We start from the raw sequence: 15,000 nt of genomic DNA on the forward strand, positions 1-15,000 counted from the left end.
TCACCACAGACCAAAGGATAACAAAGGTGAGTGTCCTCCAGCTGTCCTCATTTTTTCCCCTCTTGCTGAGCGACAAGAGAGGATCGGAAAGAAAGGCGGGGACGAGGAGAGAAGTGTTGCGGAAAATAGTTTGCGACGGCGTTGGGAAATCCCGGTGGGTGTGGCGCGGGGAAGAACAGGGTGGGGTCGGGAAGGGCAGACGGGGGGGACGGCGCGATCCCCGTGTTGTGAAAGGCTGGCAGGATAAGGATGTTGAGTGTCACCTGTCTCACTGAAGCTGTGACGCTGATGGACTCTCTCTGTCTGTCTGTTTGTCTGAATATACAATATACGTAAGCCTGACTATACGTATATCATCTCTCTCTGTTTTTCTGTCTGTTTGTCTGCCTATCCGTCTACTTATGTGTGCCTGCCTGACTTTATCCATAACATATCTGTCTGTATGCATGCATTGTATCTAAACATATATCATCTGTCTGTATGCCTGTCTGTTTCTTTCTTTGGCTGTCCTGCTTCTCTGCCAAAACATCATGTGACTCTCTATACATATGCCATTTTTGTCTGCCCCACACACACACACACACACACACACACACACACACACACACACACACACACACACACACACACACACACACGCACGCACGCACGCAAGCACACACATGAGCAGTCAGTCACTGTTACACAACGCGTGCACAACATGACCCCTCGCACTTGTTAGGTTACTGGGTGAGCCTCATGAAAGTGTTTCCAGCTAAAAACCCAAGCACCTTGACAGCGGGATAGTTGTGCAAACCGGTCTAGCATAGGACAAGAACCGCAGGGGCATAGATAGATAAAGAGAGAGAGAGAGAGAGAGAGAGAGAGAGAGAGAGAGAGAGAGAGAGAGAGAGAGAGAGAGAGAGAGAGAGAGAGAGAGAGAGAGAGAGAGAGAGTCAATGATGTGAAATAGCTGGTGTGCTTTAGAAAGTATATATATATATATATATATATATATATATATATATATATATATATATATATATATATATATATATATATATATATATATATATATATATATATATATATATATATATATATATATATATATATATATATATATATATATATATATATATATATATATATATATATATATATATATATATATATATATATATATATATATATATATATATATATATATATATATATATATATATATATATATATATATATATATATATATATATATATATATATATATATATATATATATATATATATATATATATATATATATATATATATATATATATATATATATATATATATATATATATATATATATATATATATATATATATATATATATATATATATATATATATATATATATATATATATATATATATATATATATATATATATATATATATATATATATATATATATATATATATATATATATATATATATATATATATATATATATATATATATATATATATTTGTAAGATAAGTAAGAGGTCAAGGGATGTTAAAAAAAAAAATCAGTCACTTTAGTCTGTTAGTCAGTCACTTCAAACAGTCGGTTGCTTCAGTCAATCAGTTCAGTCAACTAGTCACTTCATTCAGTCAAGCAATCACTTCAAGCAGTCATTTTAGTCAGGGAGTCACTTCCGTCGGTCAGTCAGTCAATCAGGCAGGCACTTCAGTCAGGCGGTCACTTCAGTCAGGCAGTCACTTCAACTCAGTGAACCAGTCATTGTAGTCAGTCGGTCACTTCAGTCAGGCATCACTTCAATCAGTCAGTTATCCTAGTTTGTCAGTCACTTCAGTCATTTCAGTCAGACAGTGATCAATACGAAAAAAAAAAAATCATAAAAACCTCAGAATCTTGTCCTTAATCTCCTCTCATTCAATAGCACAAGTACAGTTCCCCAAAGGAGCTAAAAAAAAAAAAAAATGAGTATAAAACAACAACCTCCACCTATCACATCCCCAAATCCTCTTGATCTTTGTGGAGGTCTCAATATAAAGCAGTTCATTGGTCTTTATATTTCTATTCAATTCATACAAACGCACAGGACTAGTATTGGAAACCCGATTCTTACAACGTTTGGTCTGACAGCTGGAAATACGTACGCAGGTATATTTTTTTTACAATGACTGCCACGTTAAGGTTCAATGGCTAGATGCTGCTTCCCTTATTTTCTAATGTCCTTATGTTTGCAAGTATATGGTCCATATTTTCAAAAGTTTTCGGGTCCTATTTCGACAACTAACACTACTGGAAGTTACTACGGCTTTCAAGGATGTTTTCGTGACTAGCGGTAGTATAACAAGACTTCTGCGTCCTCAAAAGGGAAAAACACGCATGAGAACCGTACTGACCATCCCAGTGATCCTTGGAAATAAGAATGCACAAAGATTCAGAATAAGAGTCCCTCTATCTCCCTCTCTCCCTTGGACGTGACTCCCAATGCATGCACTTTACTCTCTTATGTACACACGAAGGGCCTGGCTGGGTCTGACCTTGTGTGCCTATAATGTAAGTTCACTCAAAGGTTACACGGCTGCTCCCCCTCCCTCTGCTTCCCCCGTTTCACCCAAGGCCCCATCTGCAAACACCTACCCACCTTCCGCCGCCCCCTGCACCCTCCCAGCACTGTTATCTAGGTTGGCCGGGGAGTTGAAGGTGTTGGACATTGTGTTGTGGCGCGTGAAGCTGGAATGTCAAGCCTGGCACATACACAGGACCATATTCTGAAACACTTTTGGCCGCCCCTCGGTTATTTTTAAAGGCTACAATTAAGTGACAGGAGATTTTTAAGGATTTTTCTTATGGTTCTAATGATAGATTAGCAAGATTTCTGCATTAGAAACAGGAGAAACACCCTTGAAAACCCGGCCAGTAATCTCTGTGGTCTTTAAAAATAGTCGTGGTGAAAGAGCAAAGCGTTTCTGAATATGGCACACACACACACACACACACACACACACACACACACACACACAGACACACACACACACAATTACTAACTTGGAGCCCTAAGCAAGCACGTCTCTTCCACACACTCTTCTCCCCAAATGCCCTGCTTCGCCAGCCTCCTTCCACGCCACCACACCTTCGTTTACTCAAACCACGCACATGTAAAGCCATTCCCAGCCTTGGATATTTAATTAACACTTCCATGTCATCTCAGCCAGTGCACTTCCCTCGGCCTCTTCTTGTGTGTGTGGTGTTTCGCCTCTGCGTTCTCCGTCCTCCCTTCTCTTTCATTTCTCCTTCCCGTTCCCTTTCTCTTTTTCCATTACTCAGCGAATATGAGAGAGAGAGAGAGAGAGAGAGAGAGAGAGAGAGAGAGAGAGAGAGAGAGAGAGAGAGAGAGAGAGAGAGAGAGAGAGAGAGAGAGAGAGAGAGATTTATTGAATTGCACTTCAGTGACTTGCAAGAGAGGGAGGGAAGGAGAGAGGCAAGGGTGGAAGGAAGAGCTGGAAGGAGGAGGGAGGGAAGGGGAAGACGGCCGGTTTGGTGGCGCCTGGGGGTGAGGAGTCCGTTTTGTCCGAGTCCCTGTGGGTCTGGAGGGGGGCCGGTGACCTTGTGGTAGAGCGGGGGAGCCACAGGAAGGTAAACCTCTAACGTGAAATGTGTTGTTCTCCTTTTCCATTTGAAGAACACAAGGGAAGCTGCAAGATGTCATCAGGCCTATACGTAACAGTCCTTCTATAAAAAACATACATAACTATATTCACTTATCATCCTTATTCATTATCTAATCTTCTAAATTCTCCTATCGCTCGGGGCTAACAACCTGATTAACTGTGAGTACTCCAGTCATCTACCACTCTAGTCGTGAGCCAGTCTTTTCCTATTTCTAACTGATGACTGACTTAATATAGTTTCCTTTTGCTGTGCTTGAGTGAATGAAGTCAAAAGAAGTGGCAGGCATCAGAGGTCATATGGCACCGTGCTAAATATGGAACATGAAGTAAAGAAAGAAGAATGACTCTGCCCACTGTCTTGAGACGCTTTGTTCTCACATAAAGACTGTTTTCAAAGGCCACAGAGATGATCAGTCTGGTTGTTCCACTGATGAAGCAGAGTTATTGTTAAACTATCACTAGAATCATGAAAACACCCAGTAACCTCCACAAAAGTCTGATAAAAGTAGCCGAAATAAGACGCAATAACGTTTGAGAATAGGAGGACTTGGAGCAAGAAAACTTTAATATGGAAAGCTTAAGCTGTGCATGGTATTAATAGATAAGCATTTAAGTAGATATGATGAGAGAGAGAGAGAGAGAGAGAGAGAGAGAGAGAGAGAGAGAGAGAGAGAGAGAGAGAGAGAGAGAGAGAGAGAGAGAGAGAGAGAGAGAGAGAGGACATGTTTACTCTCCATTATGTGTCTCTCTCCATGTTGTTCCTTCCACGCCTCACCTGTTTGTAGGTTAGCAGGAACAGGTCCGCCTTATTACAACCATGCTTGTGCTTCCCTTCACTTCTCGTCCTCGCCAGCCAGAGCAAAGCCGCCACACTTATTTTGAAATTTAACTACGACACACTTCTAGAGAATTGCCATTATAACGTGGGCTTATTGTTTGTTTAAGTATTGATTTATTTGTCTATTTTTTGCTGGAATTTTGTGTATAGAGAATTTAAATGTGTATATTGTATTTCGTATTAGGTCTCGGTTAGTGTAGACGTGATAGCATTATAATTTGAGAATGTTCGTTTACAAGAGATGAGTAGATTGCATAAGTGTCTCAGTAGTTTTAGTTTACGAGGAAGGGATGCATTAGACTAGACAAGTGAGAACAATATTGCCTAAGATGAGAGGCAAGAATGGGAGAGGAAAACAAGAAAGAAGTGAAAGAGAGATTACATGAAAAAAAAAACTAATTTACTATTAAAAAATCATAATCTAGTAGTTTTAATTTAGAAGTAATTATTGAACTAGGCTAATGTGGACGTGAAAACATCATAGCCTAAGTAAGAGATGAATTGACTCAACTAGACACGTGAAAACATTTTAGCTTGAGTCATTTTAGTTTACAAGGGACCAAATGTACAGTTTTCTTGAGAAGTGTCACAAATTCCAAGAGAACATTTAACTCTTCAGCAGGATTACGACATTACTTCTTGAGCCAACTGTACATCTCAAACACAATCCACTTACGAGATCTGCAATGTGTGCCAAAGAACCCAATCAGTCATCTCGAACAATTTTGCAAGATATGACATTTCTCTCTCTCTCTCTCTCTCTCTCTCTCTCTCTCTCTCTCTCTCTCTCTCTCTCTCTCTCTCTCTCTCTCTCTCTCTCTCTCTCTCTCTCTAAGTATCTTCATGTCTCGCGTCTTAACAAGTTATCATCATTTCCACGACACGAGAAATTTCACATTGTAGGTTAGCGAGACGAGAACTGGTCTGTCTTGTTATAATGATTTTTTTTTCCCTACTCCTATCCCCCTCCCCTCTCCCTCTCCCTCTCTCTCTCTCTCTCTCTCTCTCTCTCTCTCTCTCTAGATTATAGATGAGGATTACAAGTGAAACAGGCAGTCATGTTTTGCATGTATTATAAAGAAACTACCACGTGTAGACCTGATGGCTTTTTGCAGGTTCCCTTATTCTCTCTCTCTCTCTCTCTCTCTCTCTCTCTCTCTCTCTCTCTCTCTCTCTCTCTCTCTCTCTCTCTCTCTCTCTCTCTCTCTCTCTCTCTCTCTCTCTCTCTGCCTACCACTAACCCTCAAGACACACACGCACACCCCCACACACACACACACACACACACACGAACTTAAAAACCACAGGTCACCACACACTCTCAGGTCACATGACTCAACATACGTAACTGGGCAGGTGACACAACACAACCTTATATGATTTAACCCACCACGTTTTTAGATCAGTAAGTTTTCGAAGCGTTCTTTTAATTGTACTCGTAATTTCAAAGCAGCTTTCATGTCCTACTCAGTCTCAAATTACCGCTGAGTGAGTGAGCATGTCGTGGTGTCGTTGTAAAACACAGAAGATTGCGAGTGACAGCCGTGAGGGTGTTAAAATGAGGCAAGGGTGAGGTTAAGAGAGGTGAGGCTGGGATGGGGATGAAGAGGAATGAGGGGATTATTAAAGGAGCCAATGAGGGAATATGAAGGGATAGGAAAAGGAGAGAAAGGGGAGAAGAGGCTGAAAGAAATGAGAGGAAGACTTAAAGAGAGATGCGAGAGAAAGCTAGACTGAGGAGGAAAGAGGGAACTAGTAAATGAAGAACTAGTGAGAGAATATAGAGAGATAGGAAAATGAAAGGGGAGAAGAGGCTGAATGAAGTGAGAAAGGATATTAAAAGAAGATATTAGTAGTGGAAGTAATGAGGGAACGTAGAGAGACGTGAAAACAAGTCGGAGATTGAAAGAGACCAGATAAAAAAAAAAAGACTGAGAAATAAGAGGCTTGAACAAACAAAAGAACAATATAATATATTAGGAAAAATATATTAGAAAAAATAATATTAATGATAATATGTAGAGAGATAAGAAAGAGGAAAGAAGGAAAAGAATCTACATCAAAGACAGAAAAAATAAATAGATCTAAAAATTAATAACAAAAAGAATAAGTAAATAAATAAATAAATAAATAAATAAATATATATATATATATATATATATATATATATATATATATATATATATATATATATATATATATATATATATATATATATATATATATATATATATATATATATATATATATATATATATATATATATATATATATATAAAAGACTATTTAACTGATTTAAGCGGACACAACAATATGACCATAGATAAACATGAAAAGAAGAACGAATGAAGAAAATCTAAAGATACGAAAGAGGAAGAAAAAGAGTAAAGGACAAGAGGGAAAGAGGAAAATGTAAAGGACAGTAAAGGAAGAGAAAAGTTTAAAAGACAAGGGAGGAAGAGGAAGGTAGAGAGAGGCAGGGACAGATGAGGGGGAGAGGGTTGGGCTGGGCTGGGCTGGGTGAGGTAAGGGCAGAGTGGGGTGAGAGTTTGAACTTAAGAGGTGAAGGTCACAGCCTCATAGGTAGTGGAAAGGCCGGAGAGGTCAATGATGGGGATGACTTGCCGGGCGGAATCGAATGCATGAACCGTCCATGAGTCAGTACGGTCCGTAAGTCAATTCGGAAGGAGGGAAAGTGGTCTGCGGGTCTTAAGGTTACTAGGGCGGGGCGTGACTTTAGCCTGGGAAGGAAGGAAGGTGTCAGATGCAAAGTACGAGATTGTTACTCAAGTGGTATGAAAGTCAGATCCGCATTCTTAAATATTTCGGGGGTCTTATCTCGATTGTTTTTAAGAGGTTCTACTGAATGTTAGTCTGGTTTTAAGGATGTTCTTTTTATTATTCTAAGAGTAGTTTTTGACAATGATTATGTACATTTAACGGATTCTTTTAAATGTTCTCTGGGTTTTCAAGGGCTAACAAGAATTCTGCACTCTCTGGGATGTACTGGAAGCCATCAGGATTTTCAAGGATGTTTCCATGATTCTAGTGATGCTTTTAAAAGGATTCTGTATTTTAGAATATACTTTAGTGGAAGTTACCTGGATTTCCACGAGTGTTTCCATGATTTAGTGAGTGTCTGATTAATTATTCTTCACTTTTAACAGGTTCGACTGGGTTTTCAAGAAAGTTTTCATAATTCCAGTGATAGTTTAATTTCTAACAGACTCTACAGGAAGCCATTAGAGTTTCCAAGAGTGTTTTCATGATTAAAGAGTTAATTTAAAAAAGAATGCTGTACTTTTAACATACATTCATGGAAGCTATTACGTTTTTCTTGTAATAGTTTAATGAAGACAGTAGGAATTTGCATCTTTAACAGACATTAATGGAAGTTAATGGAGTTTCAAGGCTCTTTTCATGCTTCCAGTATAACAGTTAGAAGAGTAATCTGCACCATTACTAAAGAGAAGGAAAGAAAAAAGAAACACCATAAAAACTAGACTGGTCATCAGTACACCACCTGAAAACAATCCCAAAGAAACTGCAAATAGTGAATGCCAAAGTACGATAACTCCTTCCGTCACGTACGAAAGCAGCATGCGAGCTGCTAGTGATGAGGAGAGCGAGGTGCGAGGAAACTGTTAGGCTGAGGACAGGGTGTGAGGTAATCAAGGGCGCGGAGAAGGCGAGGCGGGAAGTTAATTAAGCATATCTCGTCACCGTAATCTTGTGAAACGACTCGATTTTCAACACAGGCGCTTCGGAGGTCACGTGGGAACAATAAATTGAGAGAGAAAAAAAAAAAAAGAATCGCGAGGTGTTTTGTGGACTGAGAGAGAGAGAGAGAGAGAGAGAGAGAGAGAGAGAGAGAGAGAGAGAGAGAGAGAGAGAGAGATGAGTGGAAAAGTTTAAAAATACTGGTGAATATTTTTAATACAAATTTCAAGCTTCTTTTTTGGACATGTCGTGTGTGTGTGTGTGTGTGTGTGTGTGTGTGTGTGTGTGTGTGTGTGTGTGTGTGTGTGTGTGTGTGTGTGTTTCCATAATATTCCTACTAGTATATCTCTCATGAACCTAGACACCACCACCACCACCACCACCACCACGAAAACACTCGAGATATTTGTACCCTCATTAGCAACAACTGGTCTTCCGGGTCGAGGAGGAGGAGGAGGAGGAGAAAGGAGGCAAACCGGACTGATCAGCTCCAGGCAAAAGGAAGGAAAGAAACTGGAAGGAAAGAAAAAAAAGTGAAGGTTTTGTGAAGGGAAGGAAAAGGGAGAAGTGATGGTACAGGACACTGCATGGTGGAAGAAGCAGGAGGAGGAGGAGGAGGAGGAGGAGGAGGAGGAGGAGGAGGAGGAGGAAAGGAAATAGTGTAAGGCCTGGCATTGTTTATAACCTTGGTGAGAGAGAGAGAGAGAGAGAGAGAGAGAGAGAGAGAGAGAGAGAGAGAGAGAGAGAGAGAGAGAGAGAGAGAGAGAGAGAGAGAGAGAGAGAGAGAGAGAGAGAGAGAGAGAAACATGCCAGATACACACACCCAAATGATAAGAAGCAGCAGAACGGGAATTGGAAAGATAAGATTGGGAAGGGAACGAAAAATAATATTGAGGAAGAGAGAGAAAATGAGTAAAAGACCTGAGTGGGGAGAGAAAATGACTCTTGGTGTGGTTAATCAGTGAAGTGTGAAGCAGAGGTGGGGTGGGGAAAGGAGGAAGGAGGGAGGAGGAGGGGGATAGGTTGTCTGGGCGCCCGAAGGAGTGGGTGAAGGAGGCAAGCAGCTGGACAAGAGTCGTCTGGGGAAGGGAGGAGGAGGAGGAGGAGGAGGAGGAGGAGGAGGAACGGGTGCTGGAGGTCGTAGTAATGTTGATGATCGTTGTGGTGCTGTATTAGTGGTTGTGATGGTATGAATTGCAGTGGTGGTAGTAGTAGTAGTAGTAGTAGTAGTAGTAGTAGTAGTAGTAGTAGTAGTAGTAGCAGCAGCAGTAGTAGCAACAACAAAAAAAAACAAATTTACAAAAAGATGTATACTATTAATTTTCTCTCTCTCTCTCTCTCTCTCTCTCTCTCTCTCTCTCTCTCTCTCTCTCTCTCTCTCACACACACACACACACACAAAAGAAACTGGAACACCTGGAGAAACCATCCCCCAGTTCCCCACACCTACACGGCCCCATCCATCCCTCATCCCCGCCACCACCACCACCACTCCAGACCCTCACCTCCTCCTCCACCACTCCCCCCTTTACGAAGAGTGGGCGTGGCGTGGAGCGTGGCGGGAACACTAACTCTCCATCTATCACCTCCTCCTCCTCCTCCTCCTCCTACGCCTCTTCCGCTACTTAACTATTACAAAAGCCTTCCTAATAAAAAGATATCTATCAGTTTATTACTATTTTTTCAAGATAATGTGGTTGTAAAATATTATCAAAGTCGTAGTCTGTGATAAACGTTACTACTACTACTACTACTACTACTACTACTACTACTACTGCTACTACCATACAGCAACAACAACAACAACAATAGCAACTCGTACAACAATGAAAACAACAACAACAACTACTACTACTACTACTACCACCATACAGCAACAACAACAGCAACTCGTACAACAATGAAAACAATAACTACTACTACTACCACCACCACCACCACCGCCATTCACAATACAGGCGGGTGGCCTACCTGTCGTGAGCGGCGCGTCCCGTAATAGCGCCACAGGTGTCACGCCTCGCCGTCACTCCAGGGTCACGCCACCTGTGAGAAGCACCTGGTGACGCAGAGAGAGAGAGAGAGAGAGAGAGAGAGAGAGAGAGAGAGAGAGAGAGAGAGAGAGAGAGAGAGAGAGAGAGAGAGAGAGAGAGAGAGAGAGAGAGAGAGATTAGATAAAATGACTGAATCATTCACTCATTCATAGATAGCTTGACAGATAGATTGATTAAATGACTAACAGACTGATTGATTGACTGATTGACTGACAGGTATTTAATTGTACAAAAATTAACGACAACAACAACAACAACAACAACAACAGCGAGTAAATAAAAAAATACATTACAAGATCCACCTCTAAATTGAATAAAAAAATAACTAAATAAATAAAATGAATATATAAATAAAAAGAACAGCAGATATTTTCACAAACAATCATGAAACAGAAGATTGTGGCACCTTAGCAGCACGCACACACACACACACACACACACACACACACACAGGGGGGAGGTAGGGATGGGCCAGTTGGAGATAAGGAAAGACTGGCTTGCGCTTCAGGTAAGGACGGCGAAAGTGTGTCTGGCGAAAGGTGGACAGGCAGGTAGAGAGAAAGGTACGTGGCTATGCATGAACAAGTAGGGAGAAAGGCAGATATGCAGACAGATGACAGAGAGAGAGAGAGAGAGACTAACAGACAGGTATATATAAGTACATAAACACAGGTAGGTTGTCAGACAGATGTAGTTTATTAAGTAGAAAGTAAAGATAAGCAGACAGAAAATTTAGGCAGGCAGACAGACAGACAGAGACAGGTATAGATAAGCACAGATAGACTGACAGACAGATGTGCAATTAGTTAGATAGAAAGAAGATATAAACAGACAGAAAAATCAAGCGGACAGACAAATAAACAGACAGACAGACAGGTAATGACAGGTACACACTGACAGATAGCAGACATGTAGATACACGAATAAAACATAAAAAAAGGTTAATAGATATGCACAGTCAACTACATAGAAGATACAAATAAACTGAAAGAAAAATATTGAGACAGACAAATGCAAACATAAACATACAAGCACGTACAAGCTGGAAGACAGACAGACAGGTAAGTTAGACAGACAGATATACTAACAGACAGATAGATAGTAGAGCCAAGTCGAAACTGACAAATATGGAAAACGAGTATATAGATAAACAGGTAGAGATAATTAAACATATATATAAAATAAACAGATAAAAAGGCAGTTTAGACAGACAAGTAGAGATGAACAGACAGGGATAAGCACATGAGGAGTAAACATGTAGATGAACGGACATGAATTGACAAAAAAAAAAAAAAAACATGAATAATGCAAAACAAGATATCAAAGTACATGAATGAAACTATTTTAATTCAAGCAAGTTCTCTCTCTCTCTCTCTCTCTCTCTCTCTCTCTCTCTCTCTCTCTCTCTCTCTCTCTCTCTCTCTCTCTCTCTCTCTCTCTCTCTCTCCGGCGACATCAATTCATTTGTCGACATGGTTATTATATGAAAATGACAGACGGGTTTTCTTTTGTGATTCGGTTTTTCGGTCCAGTGATGACGATGTTGGGACGAGGAGGAGGAGGAGAAGAGGAAGAGGAGGAGCAGGTGGAGGAGGAGGAGTCTGTCAGCGTGTGAAAGTAACAAAAATCTTTTGAGAGAAAGGAGGAAAAAGTTTAATTGACTAATGGCAGTGGTGAGGGACTGTGTGTCTGTCTGTCTGTGTCTATCTGTACGTCTGTCCAGTGCTGCCAACCGTGACGAATTAAGACAGTGGTGCCTGTGATTAGCCAGGACTACCAACTGTAAAGACAATATTGATGAAATGAGAAGAAGGGAAGACAGAAGAAGGAAAAGTCAAATGGAGGTAGAAGATTTAAAGACGAAAAGAAAGAAAAGAAAGAAGAATGACAAGTAGATTAATAATTAAATAAATAAATGAAGGAAGAAAAATGAAAGGAAAAGAATATGGAGGAAAGAAGGAAGGAAAACAACAAAGTGTGGAAGAATAAAAGAAAGATTAAGAATATACGAAGAATGAAGAAATAAGGAAGAAACAAGAAAGAATGAATAAAAATATAATGAAGAAAAAAATGGCCAGAGGAAGAAAAGGGAAAAAAGAATTAGTGAAGAAAAAACTAAAAATTATGGAAGAGCAAATGAAGAACAAGCTCTAAAACACAACTACAAAAATGAAAACACGGAACAATACAGGTACAGTACACGTGGGAAGGTAAATATAATGAACCTAAAAGTAAAGTCGACATAACAAAAGTCAACGAAGATAGCAAACCTCAAATTTATCTCGAATCACCAAATTAATCGTAAGTACCACACGAAGCAAAAACGACCATCACCATTTTTTAATCTTCCTTGCAATGACCTCAACTCAGAACCCTCCGCGCCAACCAACAGTGAAAATGAAATGGATAAAATGAATGGAAAGAGAAGAGGAGTGAGAGAGAGAAAATATTTGGAAGATGGTGATTTAACGGAAATAAGGAAGAAGAAAAAGAAAAAAGAATAACGAAACGATTTTTTAGATCGAAAAATGATAAGAAGAAAAGGAAGAATAATTAAAGGAAGATTACAAATGAAGAATGAAGAAAGAAGAAATAAGGAATAGCGAAACTAAATAGAATAATACAAAATATCGTCTTAACAACCGCCAACGACAACAACAACACTCCAAATAATCCAGAAACACCACTTACCACAAAAAAACTATCATCAGTAACAGCGACCATACAAGACCACTCACTGTCAACCTTCCTAACAATGATACCAATTTAGAACCCCCCGTGAATTCCCCTATCTAGTAATACTGTCGACTACAAATGGTGGCAGCGGTGGCCAGGAACAGTGGTGCCACCTGCGGGGAATTCCTTCACTCCTCCCGCGGTGATGGCACAGAAAACATGACCGATAAATTTAATAGTTTACCGTGAACAAAATAGTTATTAGAGTTAATTGACGGGAGAAAGAGAGCGAACGCGAGATAGAGAGAGCTGAAGAGGTGGAGGGAGGGAAGGAGGGAAGGTGGGAGGGAAGGAAGGAGAGAAGCACGTAAGGATTTCTCCACCTGTGACTAATATGTGTCTCCTCCTCCTGCTCCTCCTCCTCCTCCTCCTTTTGCTTCTCTCATTTCTCCATCATACTTTTCTCTTCCTTTTATTTTACCTCTTCCTCCTTTCACTCTCACATTTTCCTCCCTTTCTCCCATTTTACTAATTTTCCTTCTTTCCCTTCTCTCACTCGTTTTCCTTCTCCTTCTCTTCTCACTTTTTCCCTTTTCTTACTCAGTCTCAATCTTCTCTCATTTCTTATTTATATCCTCTCTATTAATCTTTTCCTCCTTTGGTCTAATACCTATTCCTTTTCTCCATTCTACTCATCCTATCATACTTTTCTCCTCCTCACTCCTTTTCTTCCTATTCACTCTTCTTATTCAGTCATCCTTTCTATTTCTCCTTCTCTAAGCCTCTCTCTTCCCCTTGTCTACTATTGTGTTTCTCTCCTGTTTCTTCACACTTTCCTATCTTATTTCTCTCACTCACGTACAACGCACACACCACGTACGGTATAGTATCTGATCCACCAATTTTCAAGACCTCTCTGATTTATCTTAAACCATTTCCCTCTTTTCTCTCTTTTTCTTATATATCTCCTTCATCTCCTCCCACTGCCTTGGACTTAAAGTGTAACACGATGCGTCATAACTCACAAAGAAAGTCAAGAGTCAGTCAGACAGGGAGAACAAAACACAGCTGGCCTTCTCGTCTCTATTTGTCAACAAGGCCTAGTAGTGTCATCTGGCGTCACTAATCGACACTCCTCTCTTGACCGTGACGAGGTGATGTGCGCGTGGGTGAGTGGACGTGGGTGCCGTGCCGACTGGACTGAATGACTCGTGTGTGTGTGTGTGTGTGTGTGTGTGTGTGTGTGTGTGTGTGTCTCTCTCTCTCTCTCTCTCTCTCTCTCTCTCTCTCTCTCTCTCTCTCTCTCTCTATTTTTTGTCACGGTTTTTTTCTCATTTTCGTGAAAGATTTGCTGTGTCCTTCCTTCTCTCTTCTAATCTCGAGACGCCGCAGAGAAAGGTTACGGAGAGAGAGAGAGAGAGAGAGAGAGAGAGAGAGAGAGAGAGAGAGAGAGAGAGAGAGAGAGATAACAGGGTCGAACCACACCTCTCATTCACAACCGCAGTGCTAATAATAACCTACCACAACAACACAATAACAGCAGCGTATCAATAAACCAGATCATTAAAAACTATTATACTTTAATAATACATCTTCCTCCACACCCACACCCTACCCTCTCTCTCTCTCTCTCTCTCTCTCTCTCTCTCTCTCTCTCTCTCTCTCTCTCTCTCTCTCCCCACCATAGTGTTACCGCCATCCACCCACTTAACTACTAAGGTGGAAATCAAGGAAATGGTCACGTATTCCACCCCCCTTACTGATGGAATGTGATAACACCCCCCTTCCCCCCTCGCCTCGCCCACTTTGTGTTCCATCACCCCCCATCACCACCCCATCCCATCGCCACCCTCCATCATCGTCCCCCATCACTTCCATCACCGCCTCCCCTCTTAGTTTCTTTGCCTCGCGTCCTTCCCATCACTCGAAATGACTAGTTTGTAGCGTGAAGGCGTGAATACCAAATGGAGGTGAAAATGGGAGGTATTGAGAGAGAGAGAGAGAGAGAGAGAGAGAGAGAGAGAGAGAGAGAGAGAGAGAGAGAGAGAGAGAGAGAGAGAGAGA

The 15,000-nt window shown here is 40.6% G+C and overlaps 1 protein-coding gene and 1 long non-coding RNA gene across 4 annotated transcripts in view; one reads left to right on the forward strand and one right to left on the reverse strand.

The window, feature by feature from the left end:
- The window catches only part of LOC135094393 (uncharacterized), a 52,830-nt gene that overhangs the window by 29,684 nt on the left and 8,146 nt on the right, over nucleotides 1-15,000 (reverse strand). For all 3 annotated transcript variants that reach the window (XR_010263786.1, XR_010263787.1, XR_010263784.1), the window contains exon 2: nucleotides 10,181-10,265. This is a non-coding gene — a long non-coding RNA (uncharacterized LOC135094393). The remainder of the gene's footprint in view (nucleotides 1-10,180; nucleotides 10,266-15,000) is intronic.
- LOC135094383 (uncharacterized) overlaps nucleotides 1-15,000 on the forward strand; it is a 37,820-nt gene that overhangs the window by 1,293 nt on the left and 21,527 nt on the right. The window contains exon 1 of the mRNA XM_063994425.1: nucleotides 1-26. This exon is cut by the window's left edge and continues 1,293 nt beyond it. Within this exon, the coding sequence (XP_063850495.1) occupies nucleotides 1-26 (26 nt within the window). The remainder of the gene's footprint in view (nucleotides 27-15,000) is intronic.

Source organism: Scylla paramamosain, chromosome 3 (genome assembly GCF_035594125.1).
Source record: "Scylla paramamosain isolate STU-SP2022 chromosome 3, ASM3559412v1, whole genome shotgun sequence".
In the NCBI taxonomy this organism is placed as follows: Eukaryota; Metazoa; Arthropoda; class Malacostraca; order Decapoda; family Portunidae; genus Scylla; species Scylla paramamosain.